Source organism: Salvelinus alpinus, chromosome 8, assembly GCF_045679555.1.
Source record: "Salvelinus alpinus chromosome 8, SLU_Salpinus.1, whole genome shotgun sequence".
Lineage (NCBI taxonomy): Eukaryota > Metazoa > Chordata > Actinopteri > Salmoniformes > Salmonidae > Salvelinus > Salvelinus alpinus.
This window is the reverse complement of record NC_092093.1, coordinates 31,533,395-31,550,696: the sequence shown is the minus strand read 5'-3', so window position 1 is coordinate 31,550,696 and position 17,302 is coordinate 31,533,395. Positions and strand designations below refer to the sequence as shown.

The window sequence follows — 17,302 nt, the reverse complement described above, 5'->3', positions numbered from 1 at the left end:
GCAGAACTTGTGAATGCGTGATGTCGATACACTTTGGTGAAGTAGAATGGTAGCATTTATTATACATCTATTCAAGCCAGTCAAATGTTTATAAGAATGACACAGGTTTACAAAAATACCCACTGGGCACAGACGTCAATTCAACAGCTATACAACGTTGATTCAACTCGTGTGTGCCCAGTGCGTAGCGTCTGTCTCTTATCATTTCACCTTTTTTTTTTTTTTACATGTTCTATTTGCTGTTAAAATACACATATCATCACACGACTCTGATTATGTGCAGGGATTCATATGAGTAGTCACAATGGAAACAAGAACACACAACAAACATGATGTATATTATCTACACTTTAAAATCTGAAAACACTCTGAATGTAACATAGCAAAATATTGGCATAAAACCCCAAATATGTCTTGTAAACAGATATTTATTCCAAAACCATATATTTGAAGTATTTCAGGAAATGCTCAATTGCTGACTAAAACACAATACATCCAAAGCTGCGTACCCAAACAGATTCCTTTGGTTCTTCAGCAATTTCATTCATCCCATTATGACTATGACCTGTTTAATCATCTCAACTTCAGTCAGTATTCAGAGAACCTGCTCCGAAACATAAAAGATGCAAAAGCAAACACATAAAAACAGACTGTAGTTTCTATACTTTATAAAACCAGTAAAGTGCCATCAAACAGAATTTCACGTGTCAATGTTTCAAAAATGTGTGTACAAAATAATCGTTATTTAAGTGTACCTTCATGAAACTGCATGGCAATGTAAACCTAGATCTTTATGAAGCCACCATAAGGGTTTTGTGGTTCCTTCAAACATACATTCAGCTGTATATGATACTGAAAACTTACAATGCATTTTTTTAAACTCATACTTTTGCAGTCTTTATGTTATATTCAATTTTGCAGTCTCCTCTACACCCCTTCATACCTGGACATGTATTTAGGGCTATGTGTACTGTACAGTATATGCTCAAGAGCATGGGTTGTCCATTGAGTGTCCAATGAAAACAATGGACTAACATGAAGCGGAAAGCTTGAGAATGAGCTTTCCCATGCTCCATCCATCCATTCCATCCTCTTCAATTACACTCCACCCCTTTGTCAGGCTGCCAGTACATCACTACAGTACATCTAATCCTGCCCTTGTAGTGATCAGACCTTATGGGCCCCTCAAGACACTGTGGCTGGGTAAGCTGGTAGGCCTGGTGGGCCAGGGGTTCCATGTGGACCAACAGGCCCAGGCTTTCCTCTTGGACCGGGTAGCCCGTGCACCCCTGGGAGCCCTGCTTGGCCCTGTATTCCCATTGGCCCTTTGGGGCCTGGCAGTCCATCCTTACCAACAGTACCTATATCTCCCTTCTCTCCTCTTTCTCCACGGGGGCCAAGCTGGCCCACAGAACCATTCGCCCCTTTGATCCCCACTCCGCCTCTGGCTCCTATTGGTCCTGGCTCCCCCTGAGCTCCCTCCGGCCCGATGAAGCCCTTCTCTCCCAGAGGGCCACGGTTCCCCGCTAGGCCTTTGTCTCCTTTGTTTCCTGTCAGGCCAACTGGACCTTTGGCCCCTCCTTCCCCTCTGTTGCCCTTTGGACCTGGTGGGCCAGGTGCACCTGTGAGGAGAAGAGTAGTGTGAGTGAGCACAGGTGAGAGCAGCAATATTAGCAAGTATAAACAGTAGAAGTGCATTTGGGGAAGAGAAGAGTCAAGTGAGCACTAATGAAACCAGCCAACAGCAACACAGCTAAATGAAGATCTCGTAAACAAAAGTGACTTTGGCAAAAACATCAAGAACATCTTTGCTGTACCTTTCAGAATGGTGAAGTTCTGGATGACATGGGTGTGGTGCGTGTCCACTAGCTTCATCTCCTCCATGACCATGGACAGGTTCCTGACGTCCACGTCTAGACGGACGCTCAGCAGCATGTACTGCTGCCTCAGGGTGTCAGCCAGGTGCATCAGCAGTAGCACCGTTGTGTTCAGGTTGTGCAGGTCCTCCGTGTGGCCACCAAGCCGCGTCTGGCACGAAGTGCTCTCGATGTTGATGTACTTGTACATGCTCTGCACGTGGCTCACTGTGGCATTGATGCTGGACGAGATGGTGTCAATCTCCATCTCGATGGAGTTCATGCGGGCGTCCATGGTGATGAACCTCTCGCCCGTCCGGTTCTCGTAGTACTTGGAGTGGTAGTGGAGGTCGTGCATGTTCTCCTCGTGCTCGTCCATGAAGGAGGTGACGTTGTCCAGCTGCATCTGCAGGTTCATCACCTGCAGGGTAAGGTCGTGCACTATCTCCGAGCTCATGCTGATCCTCTGGTGCGTGGCCGAGATGCCGCTCTGGACGCTCCTCACCATCTGAGTGGTGGTGCTAGAGTTAGACTTCAGACCGCTCAACACCCGGCTGTAGTTCTGCCAGTCAGCGGTCATCTTCTGCAGGACCAGCGTCTCCTCATCGGTCTTCCTCTGCAGGGCGTCCATCCACAAGGAGCTGAGGGCCACCGTGGTGTTGACCTGATTCACCGTGGCCTTGAGGTCATACTGATCCTGAGACAGAGTCTTCATGCTCTCATCCGTCTCGGTGATGACTGCCTTCCATCCGTCCACCTGGTGTACGTAACGCTCCAGGGTCTGGTTGATGAGCCTGATGGACAGGGAGTAGTTCTGCATGTCTCGGGTCATCCTGCTGCTGGCTGACTTCAGGGTCTGCTGGGTCTGGAAGGCCTGGTCCAGGACCTGCTCCTGACCCAGGATCATCTTCTGGAGGTCCTCAAACTCCCCCTTCAGCCTACTGATCTCCTCGCTGAAGTGGGCCACATTGAAGCAGTCCGAGCAGTTGCTGGCAGTGCTAAGATCTGGGAAAGAATAGAAAACAATATTATGGTGATCTGTTTATGTATCATTTAATCATGATCAGAGTTCCCATTTGTAAATTATAGTCGACTGACGGATGCAGTGCTTCCATAAATGGGTCAATGGAGGCAGTTGTCGTAGACTCTGCAAATTATGTCTCTTCAGGGAGTTGACACCCCAGAAGAGGCAGGCCATGAAGCTTGAAGAGCGGATCCTCACTGGCCCAGTGCTTCATACTCTGTCACCCATACAGTTACACTCAATGGGTGACCTATTTTAAACAGAGGGGTCCTCTTTCGACAAAATATATTTTTGAAATCTGCAGAAATGTTCAGTGTGCTCTACTAGTCTTCTCTGTCAGCAGCCACATTGGGAGGCTCTGCTTGCCCAGCACATTTTGTCACGTGATTAATCATACTCTCTCACCTTGTATACTTTCCTGGACCTTGGTAATCTTCTTATGATAAAAGGATTCCTTTTCTGATAAGTTGTCGACCTTCCTAAACACTGATGAGACAAAGATAATTATGTAAATTAGACTTTCAGAATAACGGGAATGGAGGTTCCTCTATAGACATTGAAACAGACATAATACATGTAGAAAGAGGAGGAAGGGAAGCGCTACTAAGGTACACAATAGTACATTTTGGTAGACAGAAGGTGCTCTTTGGTAAAAGGGGTAAATTGGTCATCAAAAAGAAAGGAGGACCAAGGCACTCTTCATATAATTAATTAAAATGCCTTTATTAGTATGGCATGTTCAATAGAAACAAAGTTTTAAAAATCCGACGCGTTTCGGCTGCATGGCCTTCGTCAGGGAGTACAAAATCACATATTCATCTTTATCTTTCAGGACCGTATTTTTAAACAGGTCAAAGGATGTGCCATTGGAGCTTGCTACAGCCCTTCCTATGCTGGTTTGTACTTGGGTAAATGGGAAAATGACTTCATTTTGGATCCTTCTAATAACCATTTCTTTGACCGGATCATATGGTGGGGACGCTATATTGATGATGTTTGTCTGTTTTGGTCCGGCTAAGAAGATTCACTTATTTCCTTCCACCAATACCTTAACAGCATTAACCCTAACATCAAACTAACTATGGGGGAGGATAACATTCATTTTTTGGACCTCGACATTAGTAAAAATGACAAAGGTTGTTTGCACACATCGATCTTTAGGAAGCCTACAGATGGGAATACCATTCTGAGGGCAGACAGCTTTCACCCCAAAAGGCTAAAAGAGAATATTCTATATGGCCAATTCCAAAGAGTGCACAGAATTTGCGATCAGGAAACAGACTACAGTGTCAAATCTGCTGAATTGGAGAATCGCTTCTTAAATCGGGGCTACAGCGTTCAGGTCCTGAAAGATGCAGGTATAAGTGCTGGATTACTTGACAGAGAGAACTTGTTGCGAAGGGGAGTGCCTTGTGATACATTAGAGAGAGTGTATTTTGTTACAAAATACAGCACTGAAGCAGAGAACATTAAAATAATCATTAAAAATGATTGGGGAAACATCCAAAGTGATACGCTACTACGCCAAGTCTTTCCTGAGCCACTGGTCATAAGCTTTAAGAGATGTCCTCCCCTAAATGACAAATTAGTCCACAGTTATCTTCCGGGTGACTCTCAAAAAACGTGGCTTGCCCACAAACCCAAGGGCTCTTTTAAATGTAACCATTGCAACCATTGCAGAAATGTTGCACAGAAGAAGTATTTTGTTGACACAGCTTCCAAAATGGAGTATTACGTCAAGCATTTCATTAACTGCAAAACCACTCATGTCATCTATAGATTGGAATGTCCACAGTGCAAGGTGTTCTACATTGGACGGACAAAGAGACCCCTTCAAGACCGCTTAGCGGAACACAAGTACGCCATATGGGTAGGCAATGAAGACTACCCCATGGCAAGGCACTACAAGTCCTTACACCATGGCAACCCTGCCACTACAAACAGTTAAACCAAAGGGAAAGTTTGGGGATTTACAAACTACAGGCCACTAAATACCCTGGTTTAAATGAAGATATGGATTTCTCACCCTTCCTGTAGGGTTGTGATAGGTCCATTTTCTGTCATCTAGTGGACATTTTGCTCAATTGCCCTCAGCTATGTTTAGACTGTTGTTGTTCATGTTTTGCTGTGTTCTAGTGTACTATGGAATATATTGCTGTCTTATTCTTGACACTTCTCCCAGTCATATTTAAGGTTAGAACTACCTTTCTAAGTGTCCTGATACTTCTAGCTTGGAGTTGTATTTTTATGATAACATAGCTACAGTATTTCACTTTTTAATGTGTATAGTATTGCTTACTAGGTGTGTCCAATCAATTTTGTAACCACTCCCTCTTCTAATTAGGGCTAATTGGAAAAGCTGTTCAAAAGAACACATTGTATTATTTTGTTGTACTCCCTGACGAAGGCCATGCAGCCGAAACGCATCGGATTTTAAAAACGTTGTTTCTATTGAACATGCCATACTAATAAAGGCATTTAAATTAATTATATGAAGAGTGCCTTGGTCTTCCTTTCTTTTTGAAGACATAATACATGTGTTGAGAAACTAGGACGCAAATGAAGTTATAGAGTGACGACAACACTTCTTTGACAATACACATCAGTGAATGGAATTAAGATGCCGCCTTGAACCTTCTTGTACGATAACAACAAGACAGTTTCTTTCTAGTACAAAGTACTGCACAAATAATGGTATTGGTTTGTACAGCTGGTTACTTCCCAGTTGATTATTTTCCCCAGAGGAAGAACAACAGTACTTAAAGCACACTTTTAAGGACTTATACTTGCATGTCATTTCCTAATCCTTGACTCTGGGGATTAATAACTGGTTCACCATAGTATGTTTGCACTCACTAACGATGTCAATTTACATACCACCAGTTATGCTGCATTTGGTCTCAGGGATGTTGATTCTACACAGCCGCTCAAACATTAATTTACATTATCATGGTGTACTGGTGGACTTGAACTTCTGATATTGTTCTAATCATGTCCGCTAGCTATACAGAGGTTGGTTAGGTTCTAATGGGATGTTTTTCCCCCACCGGAATGCCTGTTATATAACACTAATTATTGGGGACTCTGAACAATGTAAAACAGATGTGCTGCATGATATGGACTTTTCTATATTTCTGACTTCATGTTTTAGTTCTCGCTCAATGTTTGGGGAGTTTTAGCCAAACACCATTTCAGACATTTCACGATATACAGTTTACAGTGCTTTGTTCTTGTTTCGCCTCATTATTGATGTGCTCTGCGTTGACAAACTCAAGCAGACCCCGCCAATAAAATGCAGTGCCACTGCAGTGTTGGAATCCCAACCCTCTGTATCAGCGCTCTTGGAATTACTCAATGGCCCTCAGGGAGCTCTGAGCTGCTGTGAAAATGAGATTTATCTTTTTGAATTGCAATAATATTTTTGCCTAAATGCAAGTAACATCTGTAAGCACTGAAAAAGTTGTCAGTCAGGTAAGACCTGGCAAATCGGTTTGAAGTCGTATGTTCACTTGATCCTTGTTGGAAATTAAAGGGCACTTATTTTTTACAACAGAAACCCTGTAGGCTTGAACCAGATCTCCTCTCATCTGTTATTGTACAGTGTGGAGCACATTGTTAAGTCAAGCATTACAAAAGAGAACAGGTCCTGACTGGGGAGGAATGCCTGCTGATGTGAAGCTTGAGGTCTGTGCACACATGATACCTGCAGAAACACCAAGTCCCAGACTTCAATCTACTCATACAATAATTTGGATTTAATACGGCTTTATTAGCTTAGTTATTATATATCATCAAACCCAACCAAAGTGGTGGTGTAAAAGTGTGCCTAACAGCTGAAAATCCCCTGAGACATCAACAGAGAGTGGGGTCATAGCCAGGGTCAGCCATTATCAACAGCAACGCTGGAGAAATTATGATTAAGTGCCTTGCTCAAGAGCACATTGACAGATTTTCCACCTCATCGGCTCGGGGATTCGAACTAGTGACTTTTCAGTTACTGGCTCAACACTAACTGCTAGGCTACCTGCTGCCTGTCGCCAGATTTGGTATAATATCATAGTTACTCACCAAGTGATGCCAGCACTGCCACTGCTATGATAAGGAAGGCAAAGAAACTGTACAGCACTTTAACGGCCAGCTGCAGAGAACGTGTCTGCTGGCATTTCACACAGCCACCTCTGGTTCTTCCTGCAATCAGAAGCATGGGGCTTTAGTCTCTCTACCATAACATCAGGTGGTTAGAGAACAGAGAGGAGGGGAAATACCTGTCTTAACCCTGACACTGTGAGGACTGTGCATGACTAACTACCAGACTAGTGGCTGGCTTTGGTCAGCAGAGGCTGTGTGGAGTGAGCATGGTGGTCAGACGGGGGAAAGAGAAGGATTAAGGAGGGATATCTGAAACAGATGTACAATGCACGCACACAAACAAAACAATGATGGCAGATGTATGCAGACACACGCAGGCCCTCACACACACAAACACTGTACACACATAGCCCAAATGTGTACACAATACGCCCTTGATGGATATTCTGATGCTATTTTTCAAAGGGTTATTGTATTGTTGGGTTCTTCGTCTGAGAGATTCATGACCGACATATCGAAACAATATCAAAACAAAGGACACTTCATAGAACCTGCTTGTCTATCCACATAACAAGCAAAATAAACAAAAGTGGACAGCAAGAAAGAAAGCCTGTGGGTTGTAGATTTGGAACCATGTTTCTCACCTCTAAAGGAAGTCATCTCTTCCTCCTCCCCAGTAAGATCCTCCTCTGAAAGGCAGCAAAGAAACATGTGTCACTGTTATGGAAACATCTGATAGCACACAGAAGTTCAGCTCATGTCAGCATTCATTGACTTTTTACTTAAACTCAGCTTCCCATTAGGCACCTTAACCCTGTCCTTAATCTGACTACTCCCACCATGCAAGCATGCAATAGTAGGCCTAATAGATTTGCCAAAGCCAGGACAGTAACAAACAGATTTGTCACACCATTCTGTCCAAGAACCAGAGGATATTTTAGAAAACCAACACGCATGTTTGTCCTCACCTTTAAAGAGCTGGTTCTCGTATCCGCAATAGATTTCTGAAAAACAGACGGAGAGACTTGAAATGCGTGTTCACAGATGAAGGTCAATAGTATGAAACTTGAGGGAACAGCTCACACATTTTATTAAAGTGGTCATAAATCACAAAGTACGAGGTGAAATGCAATAAGCCCCCTCAGCCATTTTTACCATCCAAGACACAAAACATTCAACTTGGAGCTCTCAATATGAATGTGAGGTCATACTTGGCTGATAACTTATAGAAACACAATTACGCAAATTGGAAACGGGATTGTTTTCCTAGTGTTTAATCTGTGTCTCTGACCAATATATCATTCACTTCTCTAAGTATGGTGGGCTGGAATGAAAATGTATGTGCTGTCAGATAAAGGGCCCCATTGCAGCCTAATATGAAACACTATAGTAAGGCTGATTGTGTGTGATGCTAGCTGGGCCGGCTGTGGTGTCACCCCCCTGGTTCCAGCTCAATGTGGTAGAGGGGCCAGGGGGACATGGTACACTGATGCTAAAGAGAAGCAGCTTCAAGCCAAGACCTGAATTTGGTTTCAACTTGGGTTTAAATGGCTTATTGCTGGGCACAAATTAAAGGGAAAGGGGGGTACCTAGTCAGTTGTACAACTGAATGCATTCAACTGAAATGTGTCTTCTGCATTTAAACCAACCCCTCTAAAACAGAGAGGTACATGGGCTGCCTTAAATCGACATCCACGTCTTCGGCACCCGGGGAACAGTGGGTTAACTGCCTTGCTCAGGGGCAGAATGACAGATTTTTACCTTGTCAGCTTGGGGATTTGATCCAGCAACCTTTTGTATACTGGCCCAACGCTGTAACCACTAAATGAACTAGCAATGCTTACCTAATAGAGCTATAACTTAAAATATATGTGATTTAATCAAACCAAATCAACTATATATTTTTCCGAATATGCCGAATACAACATTAATTAAAAATGTATAAAAATGTATTTTTTATTATTAAAAACATTTTTTTTTATTAAAAATGAAAAGCTGAAATGTCACATTAACAAATCAAATCAAATCAAATTTATTAGTCACATACACATGGTTAGCAGATGTTAATGCGAGTGTAGCGAAATGCTTGTGCTTCTAGTTCCGACAATGCAGTAATAACAACAAGTAATCTAACCTAACAATTCCGCAACTACTACCTTATACACGCAAGTGTAAAGGGATAAAGAATATGTACATAAAGATATATGAATGAGTGATGGTACAGACGGCATAGGCAAGGTGCAGTAGATGGTATAGAGTACGGTATATACCTATGAGATGAGTACTGTAGGGTATGTAAACATAAAGTGGCATAGTTTAAAGTGGCTAGTGGTCCATGTATTACATAAGATGGCAAGATGCAGTAGATGATATAGAGTACAGTATATACATATACATAAGAGATGTGTAATGTAGGGTATGTAAACATTATATTAGGTGGCATTGTTTAAAGTGGCTGGTGGTACATTTTTACATAATTTCCATCAATTCCCATTTTTAAGGTGGCTGGAGCTGAGTCAGTTTGTTGGCAGCGGCCGCTAAATGTTAGTGGTGGCTGTTTAACAGTCTGATGGCCTTGAGATAGAAGCTGTTTTTCAGTCTCTCGGTCCCTGCTTGGATGCACCTGTACTGACCTCGCCTTCTGGATGATAGCGGGGTGAACAGGTAGTGGCTTGGGTGGTTGTTGTCCTTGATGATCTTTATGGCCTTCCTGTGACATCGGGTGGTGTAGGTGTCCTGGAGGGCAGGTAGTTTGCCCCGGGTGATGCGTTCTGCCGACCTCACTACCCTCTGGAGAGCCTTACGGTTGTGTGCGGAGCAGTTGCCGTAGCAGGCGGTGATACAGCCCGACAGGATGCTCTCGATTGTGCATCTGTAGAAGTTTGTGAGTGCTTTTGGTGACAAGCCAAATTTCTTCAGCCTCCTGAGGTTGAAGAGGCGCTGCTGCGCCTTCTTCACAACGCTGTCTGTGTGGGTGGACCAATTCAGTTTGTCCGTGATGTGTACACCGAGGAACTTAAAACTTTCCACCTTCTCCACTACTGACCCGTCGATGTGGATAGGGGGGAGCTCCCTCTGCTGTTTCCTGAAGTCCACAATCATCTCCTTTGTTTTGTTGACGTTGAGTGTGAGGTTATTTTCCTGACACCACACTCCGAGGGCCCTCCACCTCCTCCCTGTAGGCCGTCTCGTCGTTGTTGGTAATCAAGCCTACCACTGTAGTGTCGTCCGCAAACTTGATGATTGAGTTGGAGGCGTGCATGGCCACGCAGTCGTGGGTGAACAGGGAGTACAGGAGAGGGCTCAGAACGCACCCTTGTGGGGCCCCAGTGTTGAGGATCAGCGGGGTGGAGATGTTGTTACCTACCCTCACCACCTGGGGGCGGCCCGTCAGGAAGTCCAGGACCCAGTTGCACAGGGCGGGGTCGAGGCCCAGGGTCTCGAGCTTGATGACGAGTTTGGAGGGTACTATGGTGTTAAATGCTGAGCTGTAGTCGATGAACAGCATTCTCACATAGGTATTCCTCTTGTCCAGATGGGTTAGGGCAGTGTGCAGTGTGGTTGCGATTGCGTCGTCTGTGGACCTATTGGGTCGGTAAGCAAATTGGAGTGGGTCTAGGGTGTCCGGTAGGGTGGAGGTGATAGGGTCCTTGACTAGTCTCTCAAAGCACTTCATGATGACGGAAGTGAGTGCTACGGGGCGGTAGTCGTTTAGCTCAGTTACCTTAGCTTTCTTGGGAACAGGAACAATGGTGGCCCTCTTGAAGCATGTGGGAACAGCAGACTGGGCTAAGGATTGATTGAATATGTCCGTAAACACACCAGCCAGCTGGTCTGCGCATGCTCTGAGGACGCGGCTGGGAATGCCGTCTGGGCCTGCAGCCTTGCGAGGGTTAACACGTTTAAATGTTTTACTCACCTCGGCTGCAGTGAAGGAGAGCCCGCAGGTTTTGGTAGTGGGCCGTGTCAGTGGCACTGTATTATCCTCAAAGCGGGCAAAAAAGGTATTTAGCCTGTCTGGGAGCAAGACATCCTGATCCGCGACGGGGCTGCTTTTCTTTTTGTAATCCGTGATAGACTGTAGACCCTGCCACATACCCCTTGTGTCTGAGCTGTTGAATTGCGATTCAATTTTGTCTCTGTACTGGGACTTAGCCTGTTTGATAGCCTTGCGGAGAGAATAGCTACACTGTGTGTATTCGGTCATGTTTCCGGTCACCTTGCCCTGGTTAAAAGCAGTGGTTCGCGCTTTCAGTTTCACGCGAATGCTGCCGTTAATCCACGGTTTCTGGTTTGGGAATGTTTTAATCGTTGCTCTGGGTACGACATCGTCAATGCACTTCCTAATGAACTCGCTCACCGAATCTGCATATTCATCATTGTTGTTGTTGGACGCCGTGCGGAACATATTCCAATCCGCGTGATCAAAGCAGTCTTGAAGCGTGGATTCAGATTGGTCGGACCAGCGTTGAACAGACCTGAGCGCGGGAGCTTGTAGTTTTAATTTCTGTTTGTAGGCTGGAATCAACAAAATGGAGTCGTGGTCAGCTTTTCCGAAAGGAGGGCGGGGGAGGGCCTTATATGCGTCGCGGAAGTTAGTATAACAATGGTCCAGAGTTCTGCCAGCCCTGGTCGGACAATCGATGTGCTGATAGAATTTAGGGAGTTTTGTTTTTAGATTAGCCTTGTTAAAATCCCCAGCTACGATGAATGCAGCCTCAGGGTGTGTGGTTTCCAGTTTACAGAGAGTCAGATAGAGTTCGTTCAGGGCCATCGATGTGTCTGCTTGGGGGGGAATATATACGGCTGTGATTATGACCGAAGTGAATTCCCTTGGTAGATAATGCGGTCTACATTTGATTGTGAGGAGTTCTAGATCAGGTGAACAGAATGACTTTAGTTCCTGAGTGTTGTTATGATGGTCACACCACGTCTCGTTAATCATGAGGCATACCCCCCCGCCCCTCTTCTTACCAGAAAGATGTATGTTTCTGTCTGCGCGATGCGTGAAGAAACCAGCTGGCTGCACCGACTCCGTTAGCGTCTTTTCAGTTAGCCATGTTTCCGTGAAGCAGAGCACGTTGCAATCCCTGATGTCTCTCTCGAATGTTACCCGTGCTCGGATTTCATCGACCTTATTCTCAAGAGACTGGACATTGGCGAGTAGTATGCTAGGGAGTGGAGCGCGATGTGCTCGTCTCCGAAGCCTGACCAGGAGACCGCTACGTTTGCCCCTTTTTCGGCGTCGTGTAGCTTCGCCGGCTGGGATCAGGTCCATTGTATTGGGTGGAAGGCAAGACACTGGATCCGTTTCGGGAAAGTCATATTCCTGGTAGGAAGGGTGGTTAGTTGACGTTAATCGTATATTCAGTAGTTCCTCCCGGCTGTATGTAATGAAACTTAAGATCACCCGGGGTACCAATGTAAGAAATAACACATAGAAAAACAAAATACTGCATATTTTCAGGTGTAGACATTAGCGTGAAAAGCTTACTTTACTGTACCATTGTGATGCGATAGAGATGGACACAGGCCTTTCAATTGATTAATGGCATATGCAATTTTAGACTACAAACCTCAGTATTTCTTGTGAGGTAATCTTTCAGAATCTCATCTGAGTTATGTCAACAACTCTCTTACTAAGGTACAACATCCACAAAAGTAAAGAACATCACTCAGTTGAGTCTCTGTTGAGTCTTTTCCTTCACCGTCTTTTCCCCTTTATATTACATTCAGGCAGCCCTGGTGTTTTCACCTCTGCTGGGCTGTGCTTTTTGTGCACGGGGAGAGGAATACAGAACTCTGAGGTGAGGGTGTTTATGTGAAGTCAGCCTGTTGGAGCAGCTGAAGTCAGACTGTTGAAGGCCAAGGCTCTGACAGAAATGCTGAGATGTGCGGACCAGTGGAAAAGAGAGAGAGAGGAAGGGGTCTGGAATGGGCCCAGCTGCCTGCTGCAGCTCTTAGACTTTACATTATCCAGTCAGCCATACCGGTGGCTGTAAGCTAAACCCGGGCCTGCCCTCCACTGCTCTCTCGCCTCTGCCAACGGAGGAAAGGAGTGGTCTGCCCTGCCTTCCCTGTATAAAACATGCCTCTTACGTCAATCAGGAACTTCATCAGCACCTCACATCAATCAGGGGCACTTCACCAGCATGATCAGCAGACATGTTTTTAAGATAGAATCAGGCACTCAGGGGAGTGCTTTATTGGTCAGTGGTCTTTAGAATGTAAGATATTTAAATGTGGTGGGTGTTTGTAGTAGAACCAGTGTTCCATTGCAAATATGAGCACAGGTGCATTTGGAGGAAACGGCTGAAAAAAACATCTGCAAATTCTAATGTACAAAATGAACATTTATATTTCATCAAACACTTCATGAATGGAATGTCCACTTCAAAAATATTTAAATATTTAGATAACTTTGTAATCCAATAACGTATATGCCAGCAGGGAGGCGAAATGTCTGTATGGTATATCCAGCAGGTACTGTATGTCCAGTAGATTTCCTTGATTAGAGGGTGTGTCATTCTTGCATTGCTAAAGAGTCTAATGTGCCTGGTAAAAACATGAACGTGAATGTGCCTGGTAAAAACATAAATGTTATTGCACTGAAAACAGAATAACCCCTACCTATCATTAGTTTTTATAATAGATCATTTGGAATGTGAATTTGATTATATGTTCACTGTTTTAACAGTGTATAAGGCAGTGACCATGTAGCCCTCTGTCCACTATAGAACTTGCCAAAAATACCTCTCAGGTCTAATGCTATAGTCCTTGAACTGTCATAATGTGTTAAAACTTTTCATTACCTGAAAGTAATGAAAATAATCTTTGTTAGGGTTAAATATTCATCCAAATACTTCCGTCATGACTCAGCTAAAGCTACGGAGACGATTGCATTTGAACAGTTGACAAACGTGTAAGTGGTGAGAAAAGTTTGATACAGTGTACTGTATGGAGAGGATTAAAGATGAAAAACATTGACAATGTTTCAGTTCTAGGACATGAAAGAAGAGCTTTGACTCCCCGAAAGCAACACAGTTCATTTGTCTCTTGGCCAGATGTCTTACAGTACACAGCCACATATGAAAACACACCTTGAGCTCTGTTAACACATCTCAGCAAGAACATTAGAGGTAGCAACTGTGTTACATAGTACTCTTTGGTGCTAGTCTAAACATAGTTGATTATTTGTAACCACATGCATATGAATGCGTAGGTATGAGGGTAAGTTTGACAAGTTGGCGAAATAATCTAGCTATCACACATTAGGCTAAATAGTCAAATGATTTAATTCTGTAACCTATTACATAAGAAAGGGCCATCAACGGGTTGGAAGAAAGGTCCATACAGAACTGCTGATAGGGCAAGGACAATGTTGACTGCCAATAGTGGCCAAATGATGACACCCTAGGGAGAGAAACTGAAGTCAGTAAAAAAGGTTCTGTTCTGTTTCCACAATAGGACAGCCACCTAGTAAGCGGACCCATTTCTAATGATGGCATTGCTGTGTAATGCCCTGGACATGAAGCCTTCCCTTAGGAGACTAATCTAGGAGACAACTCTAGGAGACTACTCTGGGAGACTACTCTCACCTAACACCTACATCAACAACCCAGTGTTTCTATTCCCATTGCATTTGTTTCAAGTTTCAAATAATCACCAATATGCATGTACAACACACAGTGAACAAAGAGAATGTTAGTGGTCTCTCATTGGCAACATGAAGTCTAAGTCCTCCCACCCTCGTTGTTATTTTGAACTTTGGGCCACACTGAGCAAGAACATGACACCAGTCAACTCCCTTCACATCCACAAACCTCATGATTTCTCATCGCTTGTGGTTACCCTATTGTGTTCCTTCTTAATTTACACTTCGCAGTGGATTTTCAAATGTTACAGTTAATCTCTCCCGATCAACCTAGAAAAGCAGATGAATATGTAAACCACTGTTTGGATTTCACACACATTCAAATGTGGAGCAGGGAAAATCCAGTTATGTTTGACTATTGAACTATAGTATAAGCTTTGGGTCAAGAGGTTATGTTTTCTTGTCTTATAACAGAAGCAACTGGCAATCCATTCTCCAAACAAACAAATACCAAGTCTGACAACCAACTATACTGTACTGTTTGAAATGTCCACCTGATTGGTGTTGACTTAAAGCTTTTAACATGGATACCTGAATCTCCAATTTGAAAACAGAGACACAAGATTTCTCCAACACCAAAGAGCCCCAACTACAACTGATAAAGACAAGTGTCTCCCCAAGCCCCTGTTGACAACCAACTGTTTTAGATGCACTTCAAAGGGAATGTGTAGTTGCTTTCAAAGCAATGAAATGCCTGGAATGTGTTGATCCAAATGGTCTTGCTCCAAAGGATCTCAAGCAGCCCTTCATGGTGGAGTGAGAGAGTCCAGACTTGAAATCAAATGATACCCTAAACATGCCCTCGTTTTCTCCAGGAAAACGCTTTGGACATCTCGTGATAGAAATAGCCAGGCAATCTGGCAATACTAGCAAGGGTCTCGTTCTGTAATCTCACACACTTCTCTCTTGCAATCCCAGTAGTTTTGTATAATTAGAACCTTTCAATTTCATCTGATGACTGTCACGTGCCAAAGATTTATGATTGAATGCCTGTCGAAGGAATGCATTTGTCTTTCCAAAGAAGAGAGCTGTGTTGAACAGTGTTATTCAGGTTCTTGTAAGGCAGTCTGTGTCTCCAGTCATAGTTCTCTCTACTGTACTGTACTCTATGTGCCAACCACACACCTGCTGCTTCCCCTACCGAGGTGCCTCTTTCCAGTTTCACATTAGGAATGTGTTAGTCTACATGTTTAGTAGCACGGCTTCAATGGAGCACGCTCCAAACAAGAGATGAGGAGACCTCCTACCTGTGTGTTCCCCTGTAAATACCACAACACTTTATAACACCTTCCAAAGCTAAAGCCACACGTCGCTACTCAATTCCTCCTCCATGAGGACTCCTAAGATTTCGAAAGCCTCTTCAGAATCTGTGAAGAGTCTTATATCATGCAATGTTGACAAAAGTTAGTCTTTAAATGTTATCCTTTCAATAGGGCTCATATAAGATCCTTAAAGGAAGCCCAAAAGCAAATGTGTGGCTTCTGAAAACAGCAAGCTTTTGAAATATGGAGCTTTCAAAGCAAAAGGGGTGGATGTTCCACATCCAAGATCAACAAACCAACGTTTTCTCTGGATGCTGTGAGGTACTGGTCTTAAAAGCGAGCTGTCTGCACATTTGTGTGCCACCGGTGCACTTTCACGTCTCCTACATAATATATTATATTCCTCCACAGTAAGCAGTAGTCTGAATTTGAATACAGCATCAACAGAGAGTCATCAATAGTCATCTAACCTTTCATGGTGATTCTTCAAGGCAGCTCTGGTGACGATGTGAAGAACTTGTCCGGACAAAAGCCTCTGACTGTCCCAGTCCTCTTCTCTGCAGTGCAGTCTCCTACAGCAGAAGTGACAGAAAAACGGTGTCTAATTTACAATGTATACACTCATCCATAGGCAACAGGTCCCTCTTGTAAATGGTTCAGGGTGTCCAGAGCACTGAGCAGGATACAGGACTTACTTGTTAATTTACGATTGCTGTATATCCAGCCAGACTTTTCTCCAAACAACTACAGTAGGAATTCTTCAGGTAGCCCATGGACTCTCTCTCGCTCACCAGCAACTTCTCACTTGAACTGCAGTTCACATACATAAAACAGTCTAGGTCTATTAGTGTGTGAAGAACAAATTCCTGGCTACATGCTACAGTTAGTCTGCGAAAGACTGCTGCTCCTCTCCCTCAGAGCCAGAGGAAACTTATACCTTGGACAGTAACCATGTGCAGCTTGGGGAAACGAGAGAGAGAGAGAGAGAGAGAGAGAGAGAGAGAGAGAGAGAGAGAGAGAGAGAGAGAGAGAGAGAGAGAGAGAGAGAGAGAGAGAGAGAGAGAGCGAGAGAGAGAGAGAGAGAGAGAGAGAGAGAGAGAGAGAGAGAGAGAGAGAGAGAGAGAGAGAGAGAGAGAGAGAGAGAGAGAGAGAGAGAGAATATGTTGTAGAATGTCCGGTCTGCGGCTCGGGCTAATTGCTAACAAATGTTTGAACATGGATCATGGGCAACTTTACTATCTATGGCCTTCCTTCACTGTTCAAAAGGAAATACTTTCCTCCATGTCTGACATATCAGGGCTAATTCAATAGGCATACCTCAAGTCATTTCAGAAAACATGTAGTTAGATGGTTATAGACCACTTTAAAAGACAAACATCAGCTTAATTGAATTATAACACAATTTATCACAACCAAT

General features: G+C 43.9%; 1 protein-coding gene across 1 annotated transcript; it reads right to left on the bottom strand.

Moving 5' to 3' along the window:
- Window positions 1-204: 204 nt before the first annotated feature.
- LOC139582949 (scavenger receptor class A member 3-like) lies at window positions 205-16,807 on the bottom strand. Its single transcript, XM_071413466.1, has 8 exons — window positions 16,581-16,807; window positions 16,356-16,457; window positions 7,938-7,973; window positions 7,614-7,658; window positions 6,949-7,068; window positions 3,286-3,366; window positions 1,818-2,861; window positions 205-1,622 (listed from the first exon to the last, which is right to left on the bottom strand). Exons 2-8 carry the CDS (start codon window positions 16,360-16,362, stop codon window positions 1,186-1,188), a joined length of 1,770 nt encoding a protein of 589 aa, XP_071269567.1. The 5' UTR covers window positions 16,363-16,457; window positions 16,581-16,807; the 3' UTR covers window positions 205-1,185.
- Between the last annotated feature and the right edge of the window lie 495 nt (window positions 16,808-17,302).